General features: G+C 48.9%; 2 protein-coding genes across 5 annotated transcripts in view; both read left to right on the plus strand.

Annotated features, from left to right (window-relative positions):
- The window catches only part of ESPL1 (extra spindle pole bodies like 1, separase), a 28,064-nt gene extending 21,016 nt beyond the window's left edge, over positions 1 to 7,048 (plus strand). For 3 of the 4 annotated variants that reach the window (XM_077110823.1, XM_077110822.1, XM_077110826.1), the window contains 14 exons: positions 354 to 1,330; positions 1,721 to 2,066; positions 2,290 to 2,445; positions 2,844 to 3,057; positions 3,154 to 3,344; positions 4,038 to 4,165; positions 4,300 to 4,422; positions 4,906 to 5,061; positions 5,182 to 5,352; positions 5,479 to 5,583; positions 5,753 to 5,868; positions 6,041 to 6,124; positions 6,292 to 6,456; positions 6,754 to 7,048. In XM_077110823.1, coding sequence (XP_076966938.1) covers positions 354 to 1,330; positions 1,721 to 2,066; positions 2,290 to 2,445; positions 2,844 to 3,057; positions 3,154 to 3,344; positions 4,038 to 4,165; positions 4,300 to 4,422; positions 4,906 to 5,061; positions 5,182 to 5,352; positions 5,479 to 5,583; positions 5,753 to 5,868; positions 6,041 to 6,124; positions 6,292 to 6,456; positions 6,754 to 6,955 — 3,134 coding nt within the window. In that variant the 3' untranslated portion in view covers positions 6,956 to 7,048. The remainder of the gene's footprint in view (positions 1 to 353; positions 1,331 to 1,720; positions 2,067 to 2,289; positions 2,446 to 2,843; positions 3,058 to 3,153; positions 3,345 to 4,037; positions 4,166 to 4,299; positions 4,423 to 4,905; positions 5,062 to 5,181; positions 5,353 to 5,478; positions 5,584 to 5,752; positions 5,869 to 6,040; positions 6,125 to 6,291; positions 6,457 to 6,753) is intronic. The other variant, XM_077110825.1, reaches the window with a different exon arrangement.
- Positions 7,049 to 8,137: 1,089 nt separating this feature from the next.
- On the plus strand, positions 8,138 to 11,144 carry PFDN5 (prefoldin subunit 5). Its single transcript, XM_077110851.1, has 6 exons — positions 8,138 to 8,269; positions 8,468 to 8,570; positions 8,874 to 8,905; positions 9,947 to 10,021; positions 10,140 to 10,245; positions 10,942 to 11,144. Exons 1-6 carry the CDS (start codon positions 8,198 to 8,200, stop codon positions 11,016 to 11,018), a joined length of 465 nt encoding a protein of 154 aa, XP_076966966.1. The 5' UTR covers positions 8,138 to 8,197; the 3' UTR covers positions 11,019 to 11,144.
- Positions 11,145 to 11,254: the final 110 nt, after the last annotated feature.

Here is an 11,254-nt window from a genome sequence, read left to right on the forward strand (position 1 = left end):
TTTTCTATCTTCATGAACTAATTTCAGCAAAGTTGTGTAGCTTTCATTATACACATATTGTACCTCCTTGTCTAAATTTACTTCTAAGTATATCATTATTTTCTTGCTGTTGTAAATGAAATTACTTTTGTAATTTCTTTTCAGATCGTTCATTGCTGGTTTATAGAAATAAAATTGAATTTTGTGCAATGGACCAAAAAAAGCCATACTATTTAGTATGTCAGTACAGTAATATTTGTGCTTGATTTATAAATAAGTAGCACACATTCCATGGAGTGGGCCTTGGAGTAGCTCAGGAGATTCTTGGTACCATTTCTCCCGGCCTTGTGATTATCATTGTGCTTTCTCCCCAGAATTTGGTGGGCTGGATTCTGTGACAAAGAAGGTCCACCTGCAGAAGGGGAAGAAGCAGGCCCGGGTTCCCTGTCCTCTGCAGCTCCCAGAGGAGGAACCCTTCCTAAGAGGCCCTGCTCTGGAGCTGGTAGCCACTGTGGCTAAGGAGCCTGGCACTACAGCACCTTCTACCGTCTGCTCCCCAATCCTAAAAACCAAGCCCCAGCCCAACGCTGGCTTCCTGTCCCACCCGCCCACCTGTGACTGCTCACTCTGTGCCAGCCCTGTCCTCTCAGCAGTCTGTTTGCGCTGGGCGTTGGTCACAGCAGGAGTGAAGCTAGCCACGGGCCATCAAGTCCAAGGTCTTGATCTACTGCAGGTCGTGCTAAAGGGTTGCCCTGCAGCCACTGCGCGCCTTGCCCGAGCTCTACAAGCTTGTCTTCATCACAAAGCACCCCCTTCTCCTGTCCCGGGCCTCTTGGATGAAATCTTGGCTCAGACATACACACAGCTGGCAATGGAGGGCCTTAGCCGGCCGTCAGACAAGAGCCTGATAAAGGTCCTGGAATCAGGGCTGAAGTTTGTGGCAGCACGGATACACCACCTGGAACCCTGGCGAGCTAGCCTACTCTTGATCCGGGCCCTTGCAAAGCTGGCTGGCCTCAGTTGCTGTACTACCCAACTTTTTGCAAGCTCCTGGGGTTGGCAGCCCACAGTGGTAACAAACCCCCCAACCTCAGAGCCATCTAAGACTCGGAGCCAGAAATATGCAGGACGAGGGCGCCAACGGTGCACTGCTAATCTGCCTCTCCATAACACCTCTCTGAAAGGTCCAGAAAGTGGAGGGCCACCCTCTACACCCAAGCCCCTGGGCCGGGGCAGGCAGGCTGGTCCCTGTATCCCCTTCACTGTATTTGAGGAAATCGTCCCTACAAAGAGCAAACCTGAGGTTCCCAAGGCCCCCAGGGTACAACAGAGGGTCCAGACACGCCTCAAGGTGAGGTGGGAATGTGGCTAAAGTTGTGTTGGTATCAGGTGGGAGTGGTCCTGGGGCGAGAAGTCCTCAGAGCAGGTCATCTCCATGGACTAGAGTCCCAAGGCCCAGTGGAACATTAATCTCTCATTAAGTATTCCATAGCAAGACTTAGTACCAAGGCTACCTTCGTTTCAGATGGGAGGCACTTACCTTAACTCTGTGGTTCCTTTCCCTTTTTATCCTTCCTTTCACACCCACACATAAATGCCCAGACAGAGAGTGGGGAGTGTAAGTGGAAAATTAAATCTTCTGGTGGTGTCTGCTGGTGCCTCCACAGCACCACCTGCTGTCAGAAAGATGTCTGTTGCCACTGAAAGCCCTGGGTCCCTCTCCCTTTTCTATCAACGCCAGGTGAACTTCAGTGATGACAGTGACTTGGAAGACTCTGTCTCAGCTGAGGCACAGCTTGTGCAGGAGCCTAAGAAACGGGGTGCTGCTTCCCGGGGCCGGGCTCGGAAGGGCCCAAGCTTGAAGATTGATGGAGCAGCTGCCCCAGGCTTGAGTGGCAGGAGCCGGAGGATCAAGAAGGTGGTATCAGGACTTCGTGAGGAGCAGGGCTCCCAGAAGGCCCATTGTAGCCATGCCAGGCTGGGCCCCGAGGTCATGAGGACCATCCCTGAGGAGGAACTGACTGACAACTGGATGGAAATGAGCTTTGAGATCCTCAGGGGCTCTGATGGGGAAGACTCTGCCTCAGGTATGATGACAAGTGGGGAGGAAGAACGTGTATATGTTTGTTGGGGGTTGCCCTTGCCCTGGGACCAAAGCACAGGAAATTACTAGCGCCAAGAGTAGTATATAAAGTTGTTTGTTTTTATAATTTTTTTTTTTATTAGAAAGTTCTTTTGCCGCCTAGAAGGGAAAGCAAAAGGAATGGTAGGAAGAGAGAACTCTGGGAAAAAGTCATATTCTCTTCTCAGGTGGGAAGGCACCAGCTCCAGGGCCTGATGCAACCATAGGGGAATGTGAGGTGCTGAGACGGGATGCCAGCAAGGAAGAGTTGTCCATTCCGTGCCCAGACAAAGACAGCAACAGGGACCCTGGTCCTCGGCCCTGGCTCCCCTCTGTGGCTGTTGGTAAATATGTTGACCACTGGAGTCTGCTGAGGCTGAGCCTCTAGGTCTCTTGATCCCAATGCTTTTCCATTCTGCCCATGGTTCTAGTTGGCGGGTCTCCAGCTGGATCTGGTAGCCTTTAACCCTGCATTTGAACCCTATTGTTTGAATCCCAGCTCTTTCCCTCTACTAGCGGTGTGCTAGTCACTTCACCTCTCTGAGGCTCTATTTCCTTAACAGTAAAATGGAAATAATTTTACTTCCCAAAGAGTTGGGGGAGGATGCATTTAATTTATGCACACTGTCCTCGGTAAATGTTCACTGCTGTTTTCCACGTGGGAAATAGGACTTCTTAAGAAATTCCTATCACCTAAGAAGTAGGGGATTCATCTGTAGGAAGTGTCTTGACTTTCCTCTAGGTCTCTCTACCCTGGATTCCATCTGTGACTCACTGAGCATTGCTCTCCGGGGAGTCAGTCACTGCCCTCCTAGTGGACTCTATGCCCAACTCTGCCGCTTCCTGGCCTTGTGCCTGGGCCACCAGGATCCCTATGCCACTGCCTTCCTCATCACTGAGTCTGTCGCCATCACCTGTCGCCATCAGCTGCTCACCCACCTGCACAGGCAGCTCACGTGAGTGCTCCCCAGTATTCATGCTGAGGACAGGCTGGAGGGAGGGTCCAGACTTCAAAGGAAGGAGAAACTCACGTCTACCTGTACTGCCTGTAGTAGAGCCCAGAAGCACCGAAGATCACTTGAAATGGCAGACCAGTTGCAGAGGCTGAGCCTTCAGGAGAGGCCTGGAGATGTCCCTCTGGCCCGTATCCAGCACCTCTTTTCCTTCAGGGCTTTGGGATCTGGCCCATTCCCCCAGCCTGAGAAGGAGAGTTTCCAGGAGCGCCTGTCTCTGATTCCCAGTGGTATGGTGGCAGGCTTCTGGTTGGCTCATCTGTCTTCTTATACATCTCCTTATTGAGAAGTTAAATGAAGGAGTTTAAGGCATTAGTTACTTTACATGATCCTTATGGAAAGGCATGCCAGATCTTTTTTTTTTAATTTTTATTGTGGTAACATATGCCACATAATGTTACCCATTTTAACCACTTTCAGGTATACAACTCAGAATTCAGTGGTGTTAGTTCTATTTACAATGTTTTGCTACCATCACCACCATCCATTACTAAAACTTCTCCCTCACCCCAGACCTCAGCACCATACCCATTAAGCATTTAACCCCATGGTAATCCTTTTTCATTTAACCTCCACTTTGAGTTTCTGGCAAATTCAAGTGTCTTTCTTCAGAAGTGAATTCTGGTGTCTGGGGTCTTCCTGCTCTAAAAGTGAAATGTATTACAGATTATTTGAGTATCTCACTGTGCATGGCCCTTTTTGTTAGCAGCCGTGAGAGACTCTAAGAAGTACAAGACATGGTCCCTGGTCACAGTGAGCAGTTAGGGCAAGGGAGAGAGTACCTGAACCCAAATAACCAGGGATGGCTTCTTGAAGATTTATTTTGAGTTGTCTTGAGTGATGGATTGGGATTAAATGCAGAAAATAGGAAAGGGAATGCCTAGTAACAGCTGAAATGTTTCTGAGTATGTTCTCCGTGTCAGGGGTGATTGTCTGTGTGCTGGCCTTGGCCACCCTCCAGCCTGGAACTGTGGGGAACACCCTCCTGCTGACCCGGCTGGAAAAAGATAATTCTCCAGTCACTGTGCAGATCCCCACTGCCCAAAACAAGGTAGGTTTCCAGGACCAGGGTGCAAAGTAGGGCTGTGGGGGGCTTCTGGTTAAGCTGCTCACATTCTGTGGCTGGGGGATGGAGAGATGGCATTTATGTGACCAGCAGAGATCTTACAACCCCATGTCCCAAAGCTTCCTTTGAGTTCAGCCCTGAATGAGTTTGATGCCATCCAGAAGGCACAGAAAGAGAACAGCAGCTGTACTGACAAGCGAGAATGGTGGACAGGGCGGCTGGAACTGGACCACAGGATGGAGGTTTGTGTTCCTAGGACAAGCTGAGGTCACACCTGCCCTAGGAATGACCCAGGGGATGCTAATGTCTTCTCTGCCAGGGGTCCCAAGTCAGTGCTGAGCTACTGTGAGTCCTTTCTGAAAGTATAAAGCATGAATTTAAAAATTGCATGACTTTAATCAAGAGGCCAGAACTTGAAGAACTTATGGCAATGGAATGTTTAAAGACACACAGAAGATGAAGGCTGTAAGCCTAAGTATCAGCTGCCTGGCAGCAGCTCTCCTGGCTCACGTGTTCACAAATTTGTCAAAAAAAAAAAAAGATTGTCTATAATAAACAGTCTTATCTGTAGCCTCCCACAGGCCCACCAAATGAAAAATGTTTCTAGCTTCTTGCCTTTTCAACTGGCAGAAAGAAGTATAGAACAAATATCCATGGTGGAAAACCTATTTCCTCATTTCCAGAAAGAAACTTGTCTTCCTTCCTCTCTCTTCTCCTGTACTCAGGTTCTCATCACTTCCCTAGAGAAGGATGTGTTGGGCTGCTGGAGAGGGCTGTTGCTGCCATCCAGTGAGGACCCTGGCCCTGCCTGTGAGGCCTCCTGCTTACAGGGGTTGCTGCAGGAATGTGGCTGGAAATATCCTGACCCTACCCTGCTAAAAGTGAGTTAGAAAAGCAGGGAAGGGGTAGAAGCAGTAAACTTCATTCTTCTCCACAAGCCCAATAGCCATTTTGACTGGGGCTAGGGTTTACGGCACCCATGAACCTGTGTTCCCCTGCAGGTCATGCTCAGTGGTGCCAGTACCCTCAGCCCTCAGGAAATTCAGGCCCTGGCCTATGGGCTGTGCCCAGCCCACCCCAAGCGAGCCCAAGAACTTCTGATTGAAGCGATAGGACGTCTTCAAGGTCAGACAGTGCCAAACAAGAAGCACCTTGTCTTGGTGCTGGACAAGGTAAGGAGCTAGGAGGGTCAGAGGGCTGTGCCTGATGGGCAGTGGGCACCAACCTACTCCCACACTTATTTTTCCTCCTGTCCATACCTGGTTAAGGACAGTAACATCTGATTGCCTTTTGTGTAGGACCTGCAGAAGCTGCCATGGGAAAGCATGCCCACCCTCCGGGCACTGCCTGTCACCCGGCTGCCCTCCTTGCGCTTTCTGCTCAGCTACTCTGTTATCAAAGAGGTGGGGCTTGGGGGCCTTCCTTCAACTCGAGAGAGCTGAAGGAAGAGAGAGGCAGAGACCTGGAGAGATGGGAGAGGGTCTTAGGAGTGGGTTGGATGTGGAGAGGGGCTGTTGGAGCTTGGGCCTCCTGGTCAGACCAGGGTCCTGATCAACATTATCTACTCTTCAGTCTGGGGCCTCATCCGTGCTCAGCCAAGGGGTGGATCCACGCAACACGTTCTACGTCCTGAACCCTCACAATAACCTGTCAAGCACAGAACAGCAATTTCGAGCCAATTTTAGCAGGTCAGGGAAGGGGCAGGGGTGAGGGCAAGAAGACGGGTGGGGAAGGGTAGAAACAACTTGTAGGGGCAACATGTCCTTGTCTCCACCTTCTACCTAATGTTCCCTCTCCCCTCTTTGCCACATGACCCCTGCCATGCAGTTCCCTATTCTCACTCCTACCTTCTCCCCACAGTGAAGCCGGCTGGAGAGGGGTGGTGGGGGAGGTCCCAAGCCCGGAACAGGTGCAGGCGGCCCTGACTGAGCATGACTTATACATGTGAGTGCTTACACCAGGGAGCGGGGAAAGGGGTAGTCTCAGAGGATGGAACATCATGGTCTGCTTTGGAGCTTTAAAGCCTCTGGCTGACTCAGGATATTTCTGGAGACATGGACAGAGACCTGCTACTGCTAGTTTGAGGCTGACCTCACCTGTTTCTGCCCTAGCTATGCAGGCCATGGGGCTGGTGCCCGCTTCCTAGATGGACAGGCTGTCCTGCGGCTGAGCTGCCGGGCAGTGGCCCTGCTGTTTGGCTGCAGCAGTGCAGCCCTGGCTGTGCATGGAAACCTGGAGGGAGCTGGCATCGTACTCAAGTACATCATGGCCGGCTGGTGAGTCTTGGGTCAGGTGCATCCTAAAGCATTAAAGCTCCTGCTCCTAACCCCAAGTTCTTTCCGAAATCTGAACTCTGAATCTCTCTTGTGACTCACTTTCCTCCCATCCTAGTTTCCTGGCATGCCTGGTTGAGCCCTTTAATGCTTTGCCTCTTCTAACCTCCTCTTGGCACTGTGGGACGAGGGAGTCCCTCCTTGGCTGGATCCTCTCCTCCTCCCACCTCCCAGCAATGTTTACTGTGTATTTGTTTGAGATCCCTTATTATTTTGTATTTCTTCCTTCTCTCTTCCCAGTCCTTTGTTTCTGGGTAACCTCTGGGATGTGACTGACCGTGACATTGACCGCTATACAGAGGCTCTGCTGCAAGGCTGGCTTGGAGCAGGCCCAGGGGCCCCCCTCCTCTACTATGTCAACCAGGCCCGCCAGGCTCCCCGTCTTAAGTATCTTATTGGAGCTGCTCCCGTGGCCTATGGCTTACCTGTCTCCCTGCGGTGACCCCTTGGAGCTATTGTATATCTGGTAGAAGCCAAGTGACTCTGTTACCCCCCAACTTAGATTTTATCCTTAGAATAAATATTTTTAAGTGATTTCAGTGTTTTATATGAAATATTTCCTTTTAACTTAACCTTAATAAAGATATGTCACCTAAATACTGTTTGTGTAGCTCATTTGATAACATTTGTGGACTTCCTGCTTCCTCCCCACTAATCCCCCCCGGCCCCCACCATATGGTACTGTAAGTGCATGGGAACAGCTTTCAGGAGTTCAAATCTGAGAGCACTGGGGATAAAAGGCAAAACCACAGGACAGAGCTGGGCCTGGCTGGGTCTCAGCAGACAAAGCTGAAGGAGAGAGGGGTAATAAAATGCTCTTAGTGGGAACAGAGGCCCAGGGAAAAGTAGGGACCCATTGTGAGCAACTTGGCCAAGTGCCATCACGTCTGTCTTGTCTTTCTCCTCAGGTATCCTGGGTGTGACACTAGCTTGGTGCCTCTGTTATCTTGCCCCCCTTCCAAGTAGATGTCAGTGGCTGCTGTTCCTCTTTCACGTACAGCTGCTACACACTTGTCAGTGCCATGGACTTAAGCAGCAAATTCTGTGGGATTCTGCTCCCTGTGTATTTTATTTATTTATTTATTCATTTGTCTTCTCAACTAGATTGTAAGCTCCTGTGAAGTACAAATTATATCTTACGCTAGTGTATTCCTCACATCTAGTATATGGTAAATACATTTTGTGCTGAACTTGTTAGTTGTAATGGTACCTTCTTACTGTTCTCTCCACCTCTGGACACTCTTCATCTTCATTTGACCAAAGGACCGTTTTCACAGTGCTATGCCCCCTCCCACAGAACTTCACAGGCTTCCTCCTGGCCTCTCAGTTGCCACTCACGTGGATTTTTACCACTCACATGGAGCAGCTTACGCTGCTTGTGGTAATGTCCCGGGTACTTGTCTTATCTTTAAGATTTTTAAGTTCCTTGAGGACAGACGGCAGAAATCTTGCTTGCTACAACTTTACTGTGCTATGCTTGGGATGCTTTGTGAAAGGGATGCGCTCTTACCTTCTCGAATCAAAGGCGAATCTCGGGAATTTCCAGCCCCTCCTTCCTGGGACGGAGGAACATAGAGATATCCGGCGCAGCGAGGCCTCCTGGCGCTACCATCGAGATGCGCAGAGGATGGCTAGAGCGTAAAGCGCCGAGCCGACTTCCCTTTCATTAGCCCTCCTTCTCAATATGGCGCAGTCAGTTAACATCACGGAGTTGAGCCTGCCGCAGCTAGAAATGCTCAAGAATCAGCTGGACCAGGTGGCGACGGACCCCTGAAACACCCTTTTCCCGCCTCACAGCTCCCCTGCCCAGGCGGACTCCTCGCCGCCATTCCTCCCCTGTTTGGGAAACCTCCCTTCCAAGGCGAAACCGCCACCGCATCCCCGGTCCTGTCCCCTCTTCGGCCAGACTCCCCTGACGCTCCAACCCGTTGACCATCTTTCCTGTTCTCTGCAGGAAGTGGAGTTCCTGTCCACGTCCATTGCCCAGCTCAAGGTGGTACAGACCAAGTATGTGGAAGCCAAGGACTGTCTGAACGTGCTGAACAAGAGCAACGAGGGTATGAAGTAGGCGTGCGAGGGCCACACGCAACATAGGGAGTGTGGTTAGCCAGTTTCCCCTCTCTTCCCGCCGCTTCATCCAGTTTTCCTTACCCGAGGCGCGAAAACAATCCATTGCGTATTGTAAGAGCCCTTTGCATGTTCCATACCTAGAGTTGAAATGTACAGAACTTTCCTCTGTTTCTGTTGCCCCTGTTTCGTCCTTTTCATACTGGGTGCTGTACTATGTTGGAGTTCCCTGTAACGTTTTAATGTTGGCGCTGCCAACCTTCCCCAGGTGTTTGTCTTAATTCCTTTCACAGGGAAAGAATTACTTGTCCCATTGACCAGTTCTGTATCCTTTCCACAGGAACTGCTGCCCTGACCTCTCCCATTCACCCCTTCCCCCTCCACAAAGAGGAGGTAATTTTGATTACTTCCGAGTCCCTTTCATTCATGATTCTGAAAACTTCCAGCTCTCTTTTTTAATCTGGGGCTGCCTACCATCCAGCTACTGCCTTGTAAATTACCAAGGGGTGTGTAAAGTTGAGCTGCATTATTTTCCTTTGCTGTTTGAGGATATTAATCTAATATAGGGACAAAACTGGTAGTTTACACTTTTGCTAATAATCTGGATAGACGACATAGCAGTAGAAGAATAGGGTATAGAAACAGTGGTTGGCTCTGTTCCTTTTTCTTTTTCTTTTTTTTTTTTTCCGCATGGAGAGGCACCAGGAATTGAACCCAGGTCTCCAACATGGCAGGCAAGAATTCTGCCACTATTGGCTTTGTTTCTTAATCTTCAATTTCAGCTTAATTGTGGCTTTTTTTCCTAAATTGCCATCTCTGAGAAGCCTGGATTGTGTCCACCTATTAAGTGTTTTTGTTGTATGAACAATTTATGGCAATAGGTAGTCTGAGAACTGACAGGCTAAAAGAGAAACAAAGGAATAGCAGTACAGTAGGGAAAGGTTAAATAATCATTAAATTCATTAGGAACTAGGTAGTACAGGGTTGGAGGTATTAAGGGGAAGTGAGTCTGGGTTTTCACCTTTACTACTCTAGAAAAGTAGGAAAACATCATTGTATCTAATCTTTCTGGAAGAGCTAATGGGAAGAATTTGAGAATTGCTTGTAGGGTGGGAGATGGGGTCAGGGCAAGAGAGTGTGCTAGCATGTGACATTCTCTCCACAAGGAACCACTTTTTCTCTGCCTCTCCCCATTGGAGTTTTTAAGTATAGTTCTAAGGGCTTCTGATTATTCAGAAAAGGTTATATTCAGTCCCTTTGCCTTGAAGCTTTCTAGAGAAGGTGTGCCTTCAAAGGCCAAGCAGACTGACTTACTGGAATTGTGGTTCATACTGGGATAGTTTTTCCCTTAATCCTTGCTTCTCAGATGTACGTCCCTGGTAAGCTACATGATGTGGAACATGTGCTCATCGATGTGGGAACTGGCTACTATGTAGAGAAGGTGAGTTTCTAGAAGCAAATGGGTGCCCTTGTGAGCAAGAAAAGGGAGCTTAGGAGAAGATCTAAGCTGTGATATATGGTGTCTCCTCTTACCTCTCATTTACCTCTGACCTGTGCAGACAGCTGAGGATGCAAAAGACTTCTTCAAGAGGAAGATAGACTTCCTCACCAAGCAGATGGAGAAAATCCAGCCAGCTCTGCAGGAGAAGCATGCTATGAAGCAAGGTAAGCTTGACGTAGGCCATGTTTTGTCCCTTTCTACCTCCATGATTAAGAACATGGATTGCAGTGTGAACCCATAGGGTTTAATCTTGACTGGGTTAAAGCCATATCTTTATTTCTCTTCCTTTGGTGTTTTGGTGTGTTATTCTCTAGCTTTTGTGTACTATCTGTAGATTTCTGGGTTGGGTGCCTAGGATGGAAATCATGTCCGCTCTTACAGAGGTCTTATTTAATGGAGATGGAGTAGGGGATAAGATAATGTAAATGAGTATACAGGAAAGAAACATAGCACTAAGTAAGTACTAGTGATTGCTACCTTAGCTGCATGTTAGAATCACCTGGGCCTGCTCCACACCAACTAAATCAATCTCTGGGACCTTGTTCCTTAGGCATCAGTGTTTTTTAAAAGCACCCCAGTTACACAACCAGGATTGAGAACCCCTGTTCTAAACGCAAAAATCTTTTCCACGTTATATCTTGCAGTTAAGTTTGGCTCATTTAATACCATAATTTGTTCATTTTAGCACATTGACACATTGTAGGCTATAAGTTTGTACCTAGTGTGTCTGTCCCCCTATCACTGGTTAAAAATTGTATTAACAAACTGTAGCTGGTTGTCTCCCTTTGCTTTTCTTAACTCTAGGTCCTCTCCTTCCTTTAGCACTGGCCAGTGTCTGAATCTTCCTTTTTCTTCCCCAGCTGTCATGGAGATGATGAGCCAAAAGATTCAGCAGCTCACAGCCCTGGGAGCAACACAGGCTACTGCCAAGGCCTGAGCTTGTTGCAGAAATGGGGTTAGAGGGCACCCTGCTTCAGGGGCCTGGACTTCGTAGGAGTGGCTTTTTGGTGTGGGGAAGATAAGGGCCTTGTGTTTAATGCTAATAAATGTCATTTGGGCACAGTGTTGGTCTTTTCTTGCATTAATCAGGTACTGTGTTGGGGTTGGAGGTGTCCGGGAGAGTGGGCTCCTGCCCAGTGCGTGATAAGCTGTGAAGCGGTTCCCACTTTGGAG

Source organism: Tamandua tetradactyla, chromosome 7 (genome assembly GCF_023851605.1).
Source record: "Tamandua tetradactyla isolate mTamTet1 chromosome 7, mTamTet1.pri, whole genome shotgun sequence".
NCBI lineage: Eukaryota > Metazoa > Chordata > Mammalia > Pilosa > Myrmecophagidae > Tamandua > Tamandua tetradactyla.